The sequence below is a fragment of the Silurus aristotelis genome (assembly GCF_946808225.1).
Source record: "Silurus aristotelis genome assembly, chromosome: 17".
NCBI lineage: Eukaryota > Metazoa > Chordata > Actinopteri > Siluriformes > Siluridae > Silurus > Silurus aristotelis.
The window spans coordinates 23,825,779-23,843,278 of NC_139590.1; the positions used below are offsets into that span (position 1 = coordinate 23,825,779).

At 40.7% G+C, this 17,500-nt stretch overlaps 1 protein-coding gene and 1 long non-coding RNA gene across 3 annotated transcripts in view; one reads left to right on the forward strand and one right to left on the reverse strand.

The window, feature by feature from the left end:
- Positions 1-17,500, forward strand: part of LOC310740133 — a 104,692-nt gene that overhangs the window by 40,708 nt on the left and 46,484 nt on the right. The window lies entirely within an intron of this gene.
- The window catches only part of grin2aa (glutamate receptor, ionotropic, N-methyl D-aspartate 2A, a), a 114,329-nt gene that overhangs the window by 27,115 nt on the left and 69,714 nt on the right, over positions 1-17,500 (reverse strand). For both annotated transcript variants that reach the window (XM_083566467.1, XM_083566466.1), the window contains exon 4: positions 14,256-14,370. In XM_083566467.1, the coding sequence (XP_083422593.1) occupies positions 14,256-14,370 (115 nt within the window). The remainder of the gene's footprint in view (positions 1-14,255; positions 14,371-17,500) is intronic.

Below are 17,500 nucleotides of genomic sequence, written 5' to 3' on the forward strand. Positions count from 1 at the left end.
GAAAGTTATGCGGCTTCCATTCCAAAGGACTCACACGTGAGCTTCACCGCATATCCAAAACATGTCACTTTCTCATAACGGTCTAGGAAGAAGTCTGGGAATTATATTCCGTCAGTTTATAGACGTTAAACCAGGTTCGTGAAGATCTGGTTTACACAGGATATAGTGGAAGATCTCCTGCTATTGAGCTCCAACCTTATTGAACACTTTTGAGATAATTGTGAATGCTGACTGCTCTCCAGGCCTCCTCACCTCATCCACCCCAATACATGACTTCACTAACACCCTTGTGGCTTAATGAATCTCGATGAATCTCCACAAAAACATTAGGAGTGTTTTACCAAGAAGAGTGGAGGTCTTTATTACAGGAAACAGGGACTAAATGTGGAATGGGATGTTAAAAAATGAATGCATGTATGGATGGATGGATACAGGTAGGTAGCTAGGTACTGTAGGATGGATAGATGGATGAATGGGTAGGTAAATAGCTCCATGAAGATATGATTTACATGTGTTGGAGTGGAAAATATCCTTCTGTAGGGCTCTATTAATCATCTGTGGATAAATGTGAATGCTGACTGCACCCCAGGCCTCCTCACCTCGCCTACATCACTGCCTGACTTTACAAACACCCTTGAAGCTCAATGAACACAAATCTCCACAAACATCTAGTGGAACATCTTCCTAGTAGTTTTTGGAGCTTATAACGAGGTCTGAATGTGGAGTGATGTAAATATGGACAAACTAATTTATTCCTTCACACATGCTACAATGCTGTCCATGACAGTGGATCTGTACAGTCAGAAATAAGAGAACACGAGTTCATTGACTCCCTGAGTTATTTGCACATCCAGCGCTGAGACACCGATTTAGCATTTGAATTGTTAACTTTTTGTTAATTGTTAACCCGAGCGGCACAATGAGATCCCACGCTAATACAAATTTCCTGCACCGAACCGGATGAATTGCAGATGACTGACAGGCCCAGGGGTCATTATCGTCTCCACCTCCGGGCCCCAGGAGACAGCAGGGGGGTTTTATCTTCAGCAACTCGGTGCCACTAGAGATAAAGAGGAACAGATTAGAAATCTGCATCTTTGCTTAATACGAACAGCAGAAAGCTAATCTAAGAGGTCTGTTCGCAGATAAGATAAATGCTTCGCTTCCAGGTTTGTTCAAGACAGATAATTAATGACTGTGTAAGAGCGAGAAGTCTAAGCGTGTGCTCCGAGCTTGCGAATTCGTCGAGTCTGCAGGATTGCCGAGAGTTCGGGTGTACATTCTACACAAACAGCAGCATGCTCCAGAGTAATGACTCCGCTTAGACGAGGCTAATAGATGTAGCAGATCATTTATCCTTTAGACACTTTTCAGGGATCGTCTGACAATAACATTATACTTACTGTGAGCTTGAATCGTAAAGCAAACACTCAGAAACAGCAACTTAATGAACAGGTTCAGAGCAGAGACGCGGAAATTTTTACAGTCAAAGTTTGTGTGATGGGTGATGGATTATTTCATTAACATTTTCATTAGCAAAAAGATTGGCAGACATGTTTTTCTTTGTTTTCCACAAAGGGGACCCAGAATATATTTGATATTTTTGACAGCACCAAGTAGCCACAGTTAGCTTCGAATGCACTCATGAAGCAGTCACCTAGAATGGTTTTCAGTTCACAGCTGTGTCGTCAAAATTTATAATAATTTATTTTCCAACAGGACAATGACCCCAAACACAGTTATAAAGTTATGTGAAAGGTATTTGTTCATCAAGGACAGTGCTGCATCAGATCACCTGGCCTCCACAATCACCCCATCGAAATCCTGTTAAAATGGTTTGGGCTGAGTTGGACCAGAGAGCAAAGGAAAAGCAGCAAACAAGTACTTAACGCCTCTGGGAACTACCCAGGAAAAACCTTTATGGGTGGCAACCTTGTGAATCAAACTGTCATCAAAGTAAAATGGAGCTACTTTGGATAATCGAAAAATATTCAAAGATATTCAAAATATAAAACATTTTACCACAAAATTCAATAGTCCAGATGGCATTACTATTAAAGTACAATGTTGAAAGAAAAAAAGGAAATCTACTGAAGGTGAAAAAACAGAGTGTACCATATACAGTATATTAAACCAAAACAAAAAAGATTTAAAGACAAGATTAATTTTTTTGCAAGGGTATGAGATGTCCGTGTACATGTCACCTAACTACATGTATTACTGCCTGTTGTCTTGTTTTGATGATATGCAACAGTCCGTGTAACAGGAATATTTCTTTTTTCTGCTGTAGTCTACACGCACGCCACTGGACAGCATGTGGAGAGCGAGCGCTCATAAATTCATAGAGTCCATATCGATCCGGTCCCAGAAGACTGCATCTATTATATGGCTTTTTCCTTATTAAAACGAGAGCCATAGGAGTCGATACCGAGCCGCCTCACAGCGCACTGTGGGAGAAGCTATTATTCTAATATCGACTGCCTCTATTAGTGCTTCTGGGCTTGTATTGTGTGTTTCTGCATCCTGTGTATGCCACCAAATTAGTATTCTTTATTGCTGTGCTCATGGAGCCCGGTTTAGTAATCGGTATTAGCTTTCGTTTTATTTTGGCCGCGGCGTCTCAATCCACGGGCCGAGCTTCAGAGTTCTGTGTTGTAATTTACACCTCTTTAGCATTGCAAAGAGCATTTACATAAGGAATTATGTTTGATGGTTTGACGATCTCGCAATTCCGTAAGAGAATGAACCAGAAAATCCAATCCCGGGGCCATTCTTATTACCGCTGTGCTCTTGAGTTATCTTGACCTCTCTATTATCAAAATAAACCTTGCTTGTACAAGGTGGTAGCAAAACATTTCAAAGCTAATTGCGTTAACTGGTGCTGTTCTGACCACGTGCGCTACTAAGTGTCTGATTTTATCATGAACAGCAAAAAAGAGCAAACATGAAATTTTGTGGGAAACTGAGCAAATCTGCCTCAAAGACATTTGACACGCCATGTACTTGACATACGGGAGAACATCACTGGAAGACGACGAGAGATCAGGAAGACCTTCAATGAGCTCAACCCCCAAAGATATCGAAACCATTCGGCTACTTGTGCATGATGATCGTCGGACACCAATCCACATGATCTAAATTCCGCACCCATTCACCACATTTGACTCCTATGGACTCTTTCCGAAGATGAAGATGAAGATTCAGCTCTAAGCTCGCCGTTTTGATACTGTAGTGGCACTTGAGCGTGAAAAGAAGATTTCCAGGACACATTCCAAAAGTGGCAGGAATGCTGGGACACTATTTTGAAGGTGATGGTGTGAAAACGTAGATAAATGAAGTACTTTCTTGTATACAGAGCTAGTCTCCAAACGTTTTGATACCATCTGCAGTCAACTGAGTCCTATGTCCATTGCAGCAACGTCCTTACCATACAAAAGAGGCTTCCTGTTGATTTAACATGGCAAGATAATGGCAAAATGAATATAAAGAAAGTCAAAAAAGCAGAGGTGTGGATACAACGATTTTGGGCTTATGAAGTAATGAAGGCATCTGTGTTACAATTAGGAAATCCCGAAGCAACCTGAGTGTTTCTGCAACTTTTATCAGAAGCTGGCGTTTATAGTCACATGTTTCCTTTCTTACTCAAGAACTGTGGCTCAATCTTAGTGCATTTCATCCATCATTTTTGCAAAGTGGCAAACTAGGCAACGCTCTTTTGGATGTAAGGGACATCATTCAAGGAAACCTGTATAAACATAAACATGAATTTTTCATGATGCTCTCAGTGCAATGACTCGCAGCACAGTGGGAAGGTAATTACATCACCCCAGTCTGTGGAAACATCTGAATTAATATAATATATATATATATATATATATATATATATATATATATATATATATATATATATATATATATATATATATATATATATATATATATTAGGCAGCTTTCTTCCCATCATTACAAAACTTTAAACAAAACGTAACATGATATTACTTAGATAGTTTCCACACACTATGCAGGACCAGCGTTTTGAAACTAGGGATCAGGTCTTTAATCCAGTCCTGAGCTTTAAACCAGCTTTTAAACTGCCAAATGTCCTGCTGACTTCAGTCCAGAAAGGTGTTAAGAGTATGGCAGAAAGGTAGTCAAACTGTCAAGGAATAAAAGCAAAACAACTCTACATGCTGTCTCAGGGAGCAAAGTCGTAGGTGGCAGAGAGTTGACAAACATTATAACAGTCCTGAAGGGATTACAGAAGGAAACAATTATAGGGTATTCCGGGTCATTTTTGGGCTGGAGGAGCAAAATCATTGATGCGTTTTGCTTCCTCGAGGATAATCAAGACAAACAAGACAAGCTTTCTCAAGAAGCATGCCATCAATGAGGCGTTACGGAGCAGCATCAAATGAGGCTATAGAATTCCAGTAAGGCCTGACTTTAAGAGGTGAAGGAAAAAACCACAGGAGAGCTCAGATTGACTTTTGGGTTAAGTGGAAAAAAATCAAGGTCTCAGTCCTGCAGCTTCCTGGAGTATAATCAGTACAAGCCTGACAAGCTCACTCTCTCGGTCTGCTTAAACGTCCACTATGCCTTCAACAAAGTGGCACCGAGAACCTCAAGCGACGGCACGACCTTAAAAAAAACAAAGAGTCCTGAAAATAAAAACTACAGTGTAAATTGGATCATTTTTAAAGTCGGACAGATTGAAGCAGAATACACCAGCGGGAAATCACAACATTGGTCCGGCAGCGGTCTCGAATCAAATCAAGCCAAAAAAGACAAGCTTCTTCTCAGGTTTATAACGCCCACCATGCTATCGACAAGATGTCACCAAGCAGCTTGAGTGATGACATGAAATTCTAATGACCCCTGACTGAGAAATATGAAAGGAAGAGGACAGCTCTGACTGCTTTTCCAGTTAAAGAGAAACACCGGACTGGAAAAACACTGCATCAGTTTTTCTAGAAAATCGGTGTTATAAGTTTAAACACCATAACGGCGTGCCATCTACAAGGTTTGAGCAGTCACACGACATTTTAAAGACCTCGGGCTGAAAGATGAGACGGAAACGGGAAAAGATTTTTATGTCTGGGTCGAACCGACCACGAATTGAGAAGTGCGTAATTAAAGTGATACCTCTATTGCATCTTGAGGCGTAATTGGCCCAATCCAGACAAGCTTTCTGTCCATTTTTAACGCCCACCATGCGATCGACAAGGTGCCATGGAACAGCACGACCGGCACCAAAACATCTTGAAAGAAGAAGCAAAAGGACAGAAAGAAGTGCAGATCGGCGTCAATTGGACCCAAACAAGACGAGTTTACTAATGGATTTGAACGCCCACGAGATGCCACGGTGCAGCTCCAGGGATGCTGCAACATTTTAATGAGCCCTGATTGAGAGTTATAAAGGGGGAATGAAATAAATTCTGGGGCTGGCTCATTAAAAAAAGGAATACAGAAGGTAAAGGGACTTGTTCTACTTATTCTACTTCCTAGTAATATAATCTGACTAAACAAGATGCACCATCTAATTGATAATGGATATTAATACCCACGATACAAGCAGCAAGGTGCCCCAGAGTGATGCCACAGATTCTTGATCATCTAAATGAACCCTACCAAAAGCTCGGCAAAATAAATATTTTGGGCCAAATGAACAGAAAAACAATAATCAGCCCAAACAAGGTGAATTGGCCTCTTAAAAATGCACTTTGATTGATTTACATACCCACAAAAACATTGACAAGTTGCTAAGAAGCAGATTTAATGATCAAGAAGCCTGCTATATGACACCAACTTTCATCACTGAACCAACTAGGGCCTACTTATCAGATCATCTGGAGAGTTTCTTAAACATTTGAAAGATTATCGGCTTAAGACTTGAATGAATTCCAGGCCAAATTTCAGGGTAAACCGAAATCATACATTGGAGTACAATCAACCCAAACAACGTGTACTTCCTGATTTATACCCCCACAGTGCGAGTGACAGGGTGCCATACAAAGCTTAAGTGATGCCACGACACAAACCCTGACTGAGCAAAATGAAGATCGCAGCAAATTGAAAGCGCTCGGGCCAATTTTTCAGGCTGAGCCAAATGAAATAGGGAGACAGCAGAAACCCAAAGCCACGCCCTTTCTAGATAAATGGAAGTGGCACAGCACTGCATTGACGAGCCTTTAGAAAGCAGCTCGAGTGATGCTCTAACTGTATAATGAGCTCTGACTAAAAGATATGAAGAGCGCAACAAAAGAAAGAAGCTCTCTGCCAATATTGGACCGGGCCAAATTTCAGAGCCTGAAAGAATTCGACAGGGTTCTACCAAGCGACTCGGCATTTTAAACGATTACCAAAGGGAGCAGTGAAACAAAAGAGTGCCAGAAAACTTGGGTCACTTTTTTGCACCAAGGCCAAATTGAAGAGGAATACCGGGAGTGAAAAATGACTGCCGTGTTCCGAGGTGACAGCGGTTCACTCTGCCTTCGCTATTCCTTTGCTTGTCGGTAAAAAGGGAGAATAATGCAAGTGACAAAGCTGCTTATTTTGTGCTAGCGTAGTCGACAAAGTAGCAGTCAGACCAATTTGGAATGGGTCTTGGCAAGGTCAGCGAGATAGAGGGATAAGTTGGAGAGCCACGACACTCCATTACAGCGTTTGACAATTGTATCAAAATCTATCAGCAATACTCAGATTTACAGTGGAATATCAAATGGCCCCTTCGAAACCGAGGAGAGACGAACAGGAGAGAGGAATCCTTGAGGGGAACCGATTTGGACAACAAGCGATTTGCCTTGCAGCCTAGGTCCAGGGATACAGATCACATATAGAGAGGTTAATAGAATTGAATGGGGGCAGGGGAAGGACTTGCACAAATATATTACATTGCACATACATCTCTTTACTTTTTGACTGGGGGTAATTTACCCTTCACTGAAACAAGGGGACCCAGATATGCTGTACATTGGATGGGGTGAAAGATCTTCTATAAAACAGAACATATTTGGGATGAATTGGAACACTGACTGAACCCCAGGCTTCTCACCTGACCTACATCAAAATCCTTTGAAGCTAAATGAACACAAATCTTTACACAAAATCTGCTGGAACATCTTACCAGAAGAGTGATGTATTTACATATTACTAAATATTTTTTTTTTTTAGCTCTAGTGAATGCATTCATTTACTAATACTTACTATGCCAAACGATGCTAATCGTTAGTAACCCATTAGATATCCATAATGTATTTGTTTGGGAATTATTTGTAGATTTGTAGATTGTATATTGAGCTGGCTCTGTCAGGCCCAGCTGCCTCCCAACACTCCTCCTCACATGGAAATGTCTTGTTTTAGTGACTAATCCTCCTATTCGCTCACTCACCCATGCTGAGAATTTTTTTTATATGTTTTATGTAATTTTTGGGGTTTTTTGCGTCACGCCTGCAGTAGGCAGCTTAGCCCTGTCCTCGGCTTATTTGCTGAGGTGGACACCTCATGCTGACATGCGATAATTACACCACAGGGAGCGTCACTCTAGCGCTGCGTCTTAACCATCCTGAGACAATAGTCTTCACGCAACGGCGGCTTTAAATCAAATAATTTAGTACACAGTCTGAGATCAGCTGTCAATCCATTACATCTGTTAGAGATACCAGGGTTTAATGGAATATAGATTTGACATTTTAGCTTTTAGAAAAGTGATTTAGTGACAGAACAATCATAGCCTCAGTGAGAGTCAGTGTTTGCGGCTAATACAAACCCAAATAAAGTCTATTTGTGTTTTGTTATGAAAACCTGTGTAAGAAATGTAATTTGAACGAAACTCTTCACCTAGACGAGCTAACATATGCTAATATTTAGAATTACTGAGAAAACTTTTATGCCAAAACAACTTTAAAAATAAGCTGAATTGACAGTAATGTTAGTAACAGACAGTAAAGCCATACTTTCAAACTGTTTGTGAATTTTACTGCTAATGCTAACCAGCTACCTATAAACCAACCTGACAGGAATTCTGAGCCAAATCTAAAACCCACATTCATAATAATATTCAATAATGCTAACCAGCAAGTTAATGAGTTAACCCGACTGCATTTCTGCAAGAAGAAATTAATAATAAAAAAATTTTATTGTTTATAAATTGTTAACAATCTTTCTTGTTAATGCTAGTCAGCTAGCTACAAAAAATGAGCAAAATTAAAAGCTGTACTTTTAAAATGTGTACAATCTTTACTTTTAAGGCTAACCAGCTAGCTCCAATGAGCTAACCTGACAGGATATCTGAGGTGACCTGAAAGACGATCTTAACCCCCTTGTCCTTTTTGATTATCATTCCTAATGCTAATAAGTTTGTTAATATGAGCTAATCTGACAGGAATTATTTTGATAAAATGTGCATTAAATGTTAATAAATATTCATTAGCTTTAATGCTAATGCTAATCGATGCTGGGGCATGAACCCTTTACCTACAGAGGTCCAGGGTTCTCCTTTCTCTAACCTGCCAGTGTTTCAGAGGTAGACGTATTTATTTGAATGCTTAAGGTGCATAACATGGTATAAATTGTCGTTTTCTACATTCTAAGAAAAACGCGTGTAAAGAATTATTTTTACAGCGAAACCAAAGTTTGAGCCAAAGTTTGAGTGGAAACTCTCACGACCCGCTAAACTTGGCTAATCCATAACAAGCGCGTCCATTTATTTACATCTCGCTTTTGTGTTCCTGCAGGGTTTTGCACTTCCACAGAGCCTTATATGAAAATAGAATAAATACAGTACGATCATATCCCTCCCTCTCTCTCTCACTCTCTATTGCTCTGTCATTCTTCTCGCCGCCTCCTCCAGTCCTGTGATACGGGACTTGGCTCCTCTTCTTCGTATGTTCAACAGCTGGCCTTTCGCCAGGGTATTTATATTCTATCGCACGCAGACGAATGTAGTCATTACTTCCAATTCTCAGCATTTTATCTCTGCACTCGTTCGTCTTTAGAGATTTTGGCGCAAAAGAAATGTTCTGAGGTGGTTATTTCCCTAAAACAGCAAGCCCGGAGATGTGTTCCACCTGGTGTACGATTTCAATTTTTGTATCTTTGTATGATGTATCTATTTTTAGTTAAAGTACATGGTGGATTGTGTTTGACGACGATTCCTTCGTTGTTGTTTACTCTTTCTGGGAGGAAAAGGAAAAAAAAAACCTGTATATTGTTACTAAGAAATTTTTCAAATGCACTGGAGACTCCTTCCATACTTTACTGGTTTCCTTTCATTCTTTTTTTTAACCCCTTTCCTTCTAATCACAAGATTTTCTATTCGAGATGTTTTTTTCGCCCCGAAGTGTTGCTATGATATAAAATGAACCTCTGGACCAATCAGAATGCAGCATTTGGCAGCGCCATGGACTGAACACCAGGACTGTTATAAGATTTGATTTGCAATGGCACTGACTATATAACTGATAGGCCACTCCAAGCAAGTACAGTGCTTTCTTTATTTAATTTTTTTGCCTTCTAACTTCCTGTTTTGTTTGCTTTCCTGCTTCCTGGTTTTATTTGCTCTCCTACTTCCTTGTTTTATTTGCTGTTCGTGATTCTTGTTTTATTTGATTTTCTATTCCTGGTTTTATTTGCTCTCTTACTTCCTGGTTTTATTAGATTTTCTACTTTCTGGTTTTATTTGCTTTTTTGATCCTTGTTTTATTTGCTTTCCAACTTCCTGTTTTTTTGTTTTTTGTTTTTCTACTTCTTGGTTTTATTTGCTTTTCTACTTACTGGTTTTATGTGCTTTTCTTGATCCTTTAATACATTTTAAATCCCTTTATTGGAAGCAATTATAAGCTTTTTTAATTGAGCTGTTTGGATAGAAATGCTTTTAACGCCCCGATTTGTTGCTATGATGGAAAAATCTAATCACCTCCTGGACCAATCCGAACGCAGTATTCGGCAGCGCCGTGGATTAAACCACGTTCACGAGGTTTGATTTTCAATGGCACTGGAAATAAGTAGGGCAGGATGATGAGGGCACTTTAAAAACATTATTGAGCCTCTGTGTGTCTGTCTCTCTCTGTTTCGCCTGTAGGAAAGCAGTTGGATGTCATAGATGCAGCACTTGTCCAGGTGGCAGAGACACATGGTTCCTAGTGGCTGCCATCAACCCAGTGAGATGCCAGACCGATCCATTTCACAACGACAACAACTGATAGGCCACTCCAAGCCAGTCCTCGGGGCATTCCACCATCTTTAGTGCAGATTGTCTGTGTGTGTGTGTGTGTGTGTGTGTGTGTGTGTGTGTGTGTGTGTGTGTGTGTGTGTGTGTCAGTGTATCTGTCGAAGTTTATACGTGTCTCAGTAAGAAAAATAAGAGGGACAGATGAAAAATAAATAAATAAATAAACACGTCTGTGTCTATTTGCTCAGCTGTCACACCTCTTGACTCTGGAGCTCCTCGTCATCCCGAGGCGAGTCCTCGATCAGCCCGAGGACGCACAGATAAATATTTATTTCTGCTCGCGGGGGTCCAGGTCAGCGCGTCTCCACGCAGCGGTATTGTCAATAATAAAATTCCGAAAGCAAACTCCATTTTTGATTAAGTCCAGGATCTAGCCGGCGTTCAGGAGTCTGCAATCACGCCAGCCGTCTCGAGCGCTGTGATTAACGGCTATTTTCAGATCGAGGGCTTTGAGGGGGTGCAGGTTAAAAGACGCCTTCAAGTGAAGTCGAGAGTGCAAGAGCGACCTGGGGATTGCTTTCAGGCATTATGGATTGTGTATATGACGTGTGGGTGATGTGTAATTAAGGGGCTGCCAAGTGGGAGGTCGTAAAACGAATAACGGAGGGGTGGCCTGTTTGGGTTTATAGCATTTATGTGTGTTAGAGTGGAATAATTTCCGTCCTGGAGATTTGTACTGTAATGTGGTACAAACCTGTATTCAAACCTCACACATAACTACTTGCTTATAATCAACGTTTCTCAGTAATTTGGCAAGCTGATGGACACGTGACCACAAGATTGGCTTCTATTTGAACATCCCATTTTCATGAAGTCCCCATTCACTCTCAACTCTTCTGGAAAGATGTTCCACTATATTTTTGAAGATTTTTGCTCTTTTAGTCAGCATTCGCAGTCATCCTAAAGGTGTTATCAGAATTGGTTTGGAGACTAGTTTTTGTAACAAAAAATGGCAGCACAAGGCTGCACACAAAGTCACAGGGAGCACTAACCTTCATAAGTCTATGTACCAAAAGGCATAGTCCCGTGTACATCGTGAGCTGTGCGACTGCTGCTATTCTGACCACATGCGCACCATGTTACTGAGCTCTGCACACACGCGAGTTTCTTGCCGGCAACAACCATCATCTCCACACACTTGTCCTCACACATCCAACCCATGGAAAGCTCTTCATGGAGCTGGCTTTGTGCACAGGGAACAGGTTTGAGTCTCGTAGTTTAATCGAAGAAAACATTTCAGGTTTTAAGCAACTCCACCTAATCAGCTTTTTTTAATTGATCAATTACACACAAAGTGCACACACACGTTCCATCGCACACACACGTTCCATCGCAGCCGCGTCTGGAAACAAAAATAAATCAATCAGCCGGCCGCTGCATTTGCAGATGTGAGTAGATGTGTGTAGATATGAGTAGATGTGTGTAGATATGTGTAGATTTGTGTAGATGTTAGTAGATGTGTGTAGATATGAGTAGATGTGAGTAGATGTGTAGATGTTAGTAGATGTGTGTAGATGTGTGTAGATGTTAGTAGATGTTAGTAGATGTGAGTAGTGTGCAGATGTGAGTAGATGTGTGTAGATATGTGTAGATTTGTGTAGATGTTAGTAGATGTGTGTAGATATGAGTAGATATGTACAGATGTGTGTAGATGTGAGTAGATTTGAGTAGATATGAGTAGATGTGTGTAGATATGAGTAGATGTGTGTAGATGTGAGTAGATGTGTGTAGATAGAAGTAGATGTAAGTAGATGTGTGTAGATGTAAGTAGATTTGTGTAGATGTGTGTAGATGTGAGTAGATGTGTGTAGATTTGAGTAGATGTGTGTAGATGTGAGTAGATGTGTGTAGATGTGAGTAAATGTGTGTAGATGTGAGTAAATATGTGTAGATGTGTGTAAATGTGTGTAGATGTGTGTAGACATGAGTAGATGTGTGTAGATGTGAGAAGATGTGTGTAGATGTGAGTAGTGTGTAGATGTGTGTAAATGTGTGTAGATGTGTGTAGATGTGAGTAGTGTGTAGATGTGTGTAAATGTGTGTAGATGTAAGTTGATGTGCGTAAATGTGTGTAGATAGTGTGACTGCTCTTCTTGGAGAATGGAGGGATTCTTTCACTGCTCCATCACTGATGAATCGGTTTTGTCAGAAGAATATGAAGCCAACGCAGTGCCAAGCCGCATTACGCTCCGATTACATTCACAGAATCACTGCATCCGTCACACAGCTCAGGCTCCTCAGGCACCACGACTCGTACAGGACTGAGGACCTCCAGCAACGTTCAGCTTTCACTGTGAGCTCCTGAAGAAACCAATAAGCTACCACTAGACTCAACGTCCCACAATGCAATGCAGCTCCACAAGTCTTACTTTTGTTCACAGAACGTCGAAAAACAAAATCTAAAGAGTGAAAGAAAGATGTGAGTGAGAGACAGAGAGTGGAGAGACGGAAAGTGGAGAAAGAGAGAAAAAGAGAACAACAGATAGGAGAAGGAGATGAAGATACTTGGGAGACAGAGCAACAGAGAGACAAGAAAGACAAAGTGGGAAGCAAGAGAGAGACAGATTAAAAAAGATGGAAGTGAGAGGCAAAGAGAAAGGAAAGAAAGAGGTATAGAAACAGTTGGAGAGAGAGAGAGAGAGAGAGAGAGAGAGAGAGAGAGAGAGAGAGAGAGAGAGAGAGAGAGAGAGAGAACACGAAGAGAGACAGAATAAGAGAGATTATTGAGAATTACTTTATTATTGTTTGTATGTTCTTTAAAAGTTCTTCAGATGTTTATCAAAGGGTTCTTTGTGGGTTCTTTTTATGTTTATTTAGAGTTCTTTAAAGGTTTATTGAGGGTTCTGTAAGAGTCTTTAGGAAGTTCACTTAGGGTTCATTGGGGGTTCATTAAGGGATCGTTGAGGGTTTATTTGAGGTTTATTGAGGGTTATTTTGGGGTTCAATGAGGAATCTTTGAGGATGCATTGAGGTTTCTTTGGGGGGTTTATTGGAAAATAAATGGTGATTAACTCCTGTGAAACTTTTCACAATATGGAAACCTTCTGTGAGAGGATTTTATATATAACTTCTAGTAGTTTCTCCAGACAAACCAAAACGAGGTTTAGTTTCTGGTTGTTTCTTAGAACCAAAAGAGATTTTCATTTATGAAAAGAAGAAACCTGTAGGAAAATTGTGAAAGAAAAAAAAAAACAACTAGAATCCGAGAACTTTAGTGAGAACCACTTGACCCAAGACTTCCACAGACGTCTATTGCTAATCCAAAGTGAAAAGGTAAACTATGGAGAGTGGAAGAATATGAACATGTCCTACTCAACATGTTCTTGGAGAGTTCTATATGACGCTTTCATCTGCTCAATTCTTCAGTTTACCGTTTCAATGCTTTGAAACAACATGACAAAGATTAAACTCCTGCTCTCGTTTCTCCATGCTAGTGATCTGCCTCGAATAATCCGGCTAATCGATACCTCCTGAATGCAGCAGCACTTTCCTCTGGGATTCCTGAAGCGTTATATAACACCAACATGGACCAAGCAAACATTTAAATAAGACCCGAAGCTCTCGCACTCGATGCCTCTGTAGAGCAAATCACCCGATGATGGATCATCCGAGGTTCCAGCACGATTGCTCCGCACACCTCTCAGATCACCTACGCATGGAATCGCGCTCAACATAAGCACACGGGTTTCTGGCTACAGGTCCGATCATTTCAATTAAGCCTCCTGCTGATATCGACCCGACTACAGCCTGGACAGCGTGAAGAAATCAATCGCTCCCATTGTTGCTCAACGTTCCAATTATTCTTCTTGCCTGACTTGCGCTAAAAATAGGACAAAGAAGAGCTACCACATCGTCCAGGTTCCTTACAAAGTTCTTCGGTTGTTTCTAGGGGAATCCTTAGATTCCTTTTAGATGTTTCCATGTCAGAAAGCAGAACTTTATAGAATGCTAAGAACCTGTGCAGCCTTTAAGAGCATGTGGTGGAAGAACATGTGAAAAAAACATTATTAGCAGAACACTACTGTACCTTCTCCCATTCACGGTCCTTGTTCAAGACGATAACCACCAGTTTGGGATTCTCCTGATAGCCATCCTCGGTGAAGGACAAGTCCCGGCCGTCCCAGGTCACGTTCATCATGTACCTGTAACACACACACACACACACACACACACACACGGTCATGAGGTTAGCGATGTAAAGAGTCTGTTCTTTCAGTCATGCTGATTCTATTAACCATGGAAATAATGGATGAAGGTCATTTGCTGAGGAATTAACGAACCATCGGACACCTAACAGCTGACCGAGATCAGACCTCACATCTCACATCACGCAAAAGATGAAAAATCGGACTGAGATTATATTATTAGCATCGTATGAGATCAGCATCTGTCACTGACACTCCTTTGTCTTTTCTCCTTGACTGTGATGAGAGACAGAAAGAGAGACAAAAAAATTCAGGAAGAGAAACTAAACTTGGGAGATAGAGAGAAAAATTTATAAATAGAGAGAGAGAGAGAGAGAGAGAGAGAGAGAGAGAGAGAGAGAGAGAGAGAGAGAGAAATGCAGAGGTAGATAGAGAAATTGAGACAGAAGATAAAGAGAGGGAATGTAAAGTGAGAGAGATGGAGAGAGGGAAATGGAGAGATGGAGAGAGAGATAGAGAGTCAAATGCCGACATAGAGAGAGAGAGAGAGAGAGAAAGATAGAGAGAGAGAAATGGAGAGATGAAGAGAGATAGAGAGAAAAATTGACAGATAGTCAAGTGAAGAAGAAGAGATGTGTAGGTTTTTGTGAGAGAGGAGTTAAATGAAGGTGCGAGACGTTTTGTATCACATGTCCATCACATCACACTCGGACTTCACAAACCCGAGCAGCAAACGAATATTTCAGAACATTCTCAAAAAGTAAAACGATAAATCTGAGCTCAGAAAATAAATAAATCGATTCCACTGAGATTTTACTGATCTCTTTAAAGGCTTCCAAATATTCCACAAAAGTCAAATGAAATACATTTGTGGTTTTTACGAAACAAAAACAAAAAATAAAGCCACAGTACAGACAGACAGACAGACAGACAGACAGACAGACAGACAGACAGACAGACAGACAGACAGACAGACAGACAGACAGACAGACAGACAGACAGACAGACAGACAGACAGACAGACAGATAGATAGATAGATAGATAGATAGATAGATAGATAGATAGATAGATAGATAGATAACCATAGCAGCTATACCATTTAGCGCTCCTCTTCTCACTGATTGCACCAAAGCACACATTTCTGGAGATGCACATGACAGAAGATCTCTCCTGGACCACCAATGAATCAACACTTTATAAAAAAAACCCCAGAAGCACCTTTATTTCCTGCCCAGCTGAAAAGGGCATGTCACCCTCCACCCATCCTCACTACATTTTATATATATATATATATATATATATATATAGATAGAGAGAGAGAGAGAGAGAGAGAGAGAGAGAGAGAGAGAGAGAGAGAGAGAGAGAGAGAGAGAGAGAGAGAGAGAGAGAGAGAGAGAGAGAGAGAGAGAGAGAGAGAGAGAGAGAGGGAGGTTATATATTCTATATGTAGGTGCATAGTGATTAATATATGTTATATAGGGAGTTAAATCTAATGTAGAAAGATGAGGTTTATAATACGGTCAGACTCTTTATGTAAATTGTTAATAACCAAATATAACCAAAGGTATTTTCTTGATATTTCTGTATACACTTTGTTTTTTTTAAGGAACACAGTGCCTTTACTCAGAGGTGGTTCTTGGATTTTTGCTGTATGAGGGTAGGAGGGAATAAATAATAAATGCTATTTGACTCTTTGCTTGAAAAGCAACATGGAGTTAAATTAAGCCGGGTTTCTATAAATAAAAGGGCAACTTGGGAACACTCAGACGTGCACCATCACCATATTCTTCTAAAAACCAAAGGATCATTCACAACATAAATAAGGCTGGAGTGTAACGTTTTGTTTCTATAAATGTCAGCGAGCGCTGTCTGTCTGTCTATTTATTTATTTATTTGTCTGTCTAAATATTATAATTGTATTATTTTATTGAAAGTATTATTTTATTTAATAGATGAATTATATATTTTTATAAATGAATTCTATTTTTAGGTTAAACAGTCTGTATTATGTGAAAGTTTGGACAGTGTGGATGTGTGAAAAGTTCTCCAGCAGATGGAAGGACACTCCTCCTCTCCACAAAGTGATTTTCTGTTATTATGAGCCTTGTATTTGAATGAGTAAAGGGGGCGGAGCCGCTCGTTCTGATGGCAATGCGTTTCTCAGCGATTTACAGCCTCGTGTCTCCCGAAGCCGCTTTGCTCTGCTGAATTGATTGGACGCTCGGTACGGACGAGAGCACGAGTCTGCCGCAAAGCTCCAATCACGCTGGATATATATCTCTGAATCCAATTACATCAAACCACAGGAGAGGAAGCACAATCGATGATCCTCGTTCTCTTCCTTTACAGGACGTGTTTCCAGTCTCAGGAGGTCTTCTGATGCTTCACTTAGACCCGCTCTTACACTCGGCCGTGTCTCGACATGTGCTTGCACCGCAGCGTCGGATCACCCGTTTCCTGCCAATTAGTACACCCACGGAGGAAACTTTCCACATGATGTCTTTATTTGAGCTTCCGGACAGCAGCAGAGGCTTCATGCAAACATTTGATCACCTGGAGATGTTCGTACACAACAAGAGGAAGCAGAAAATAAATATTCAGTACTTATGGTTCTTGTGGTTCCAGTGGTCCACATGGTTCTTGTTGTCCTCTTTCATCCCATGCTCCTTATTGTCCTTGTGTTCTTCTAATTCTCACAGTTCTCATGGTTTAAAGAAAACCTTCTTTCCCAGTTGTAGTAGATGGAGTTGTAGACGTTGCTCTGGATAAGGACATCTGCAAAATGCCATAAATGTATATGTGGTTCTTATGGTCTTCATAGTTCTGATGGTCCTCTTGGTTTTTGTGGTCCTCATGGTCCTTGTGGCTCTCATGGTTCTCACTGTCCTCATGGTTCTCATGGTTCCAGTGGTCCCCCTTGTCTTTGTAGTGTTCACTTGTTCTTGTGTTTCTCCTGATCCTTAGAGTTCTTGTGGTTTTCACTGTCCTTAATGGTTCTAATGGTTTTCTCCTGGTCCTTGTGGTTCCCATGGTACTCTTGGTTCTTGTGGTTCTCATGGTCCTCATGTTTCTAAATGGTTCCAGTGGCCCCCTTTGTCCTTGTGGTCCTCAATGGTCGTTGTGGTT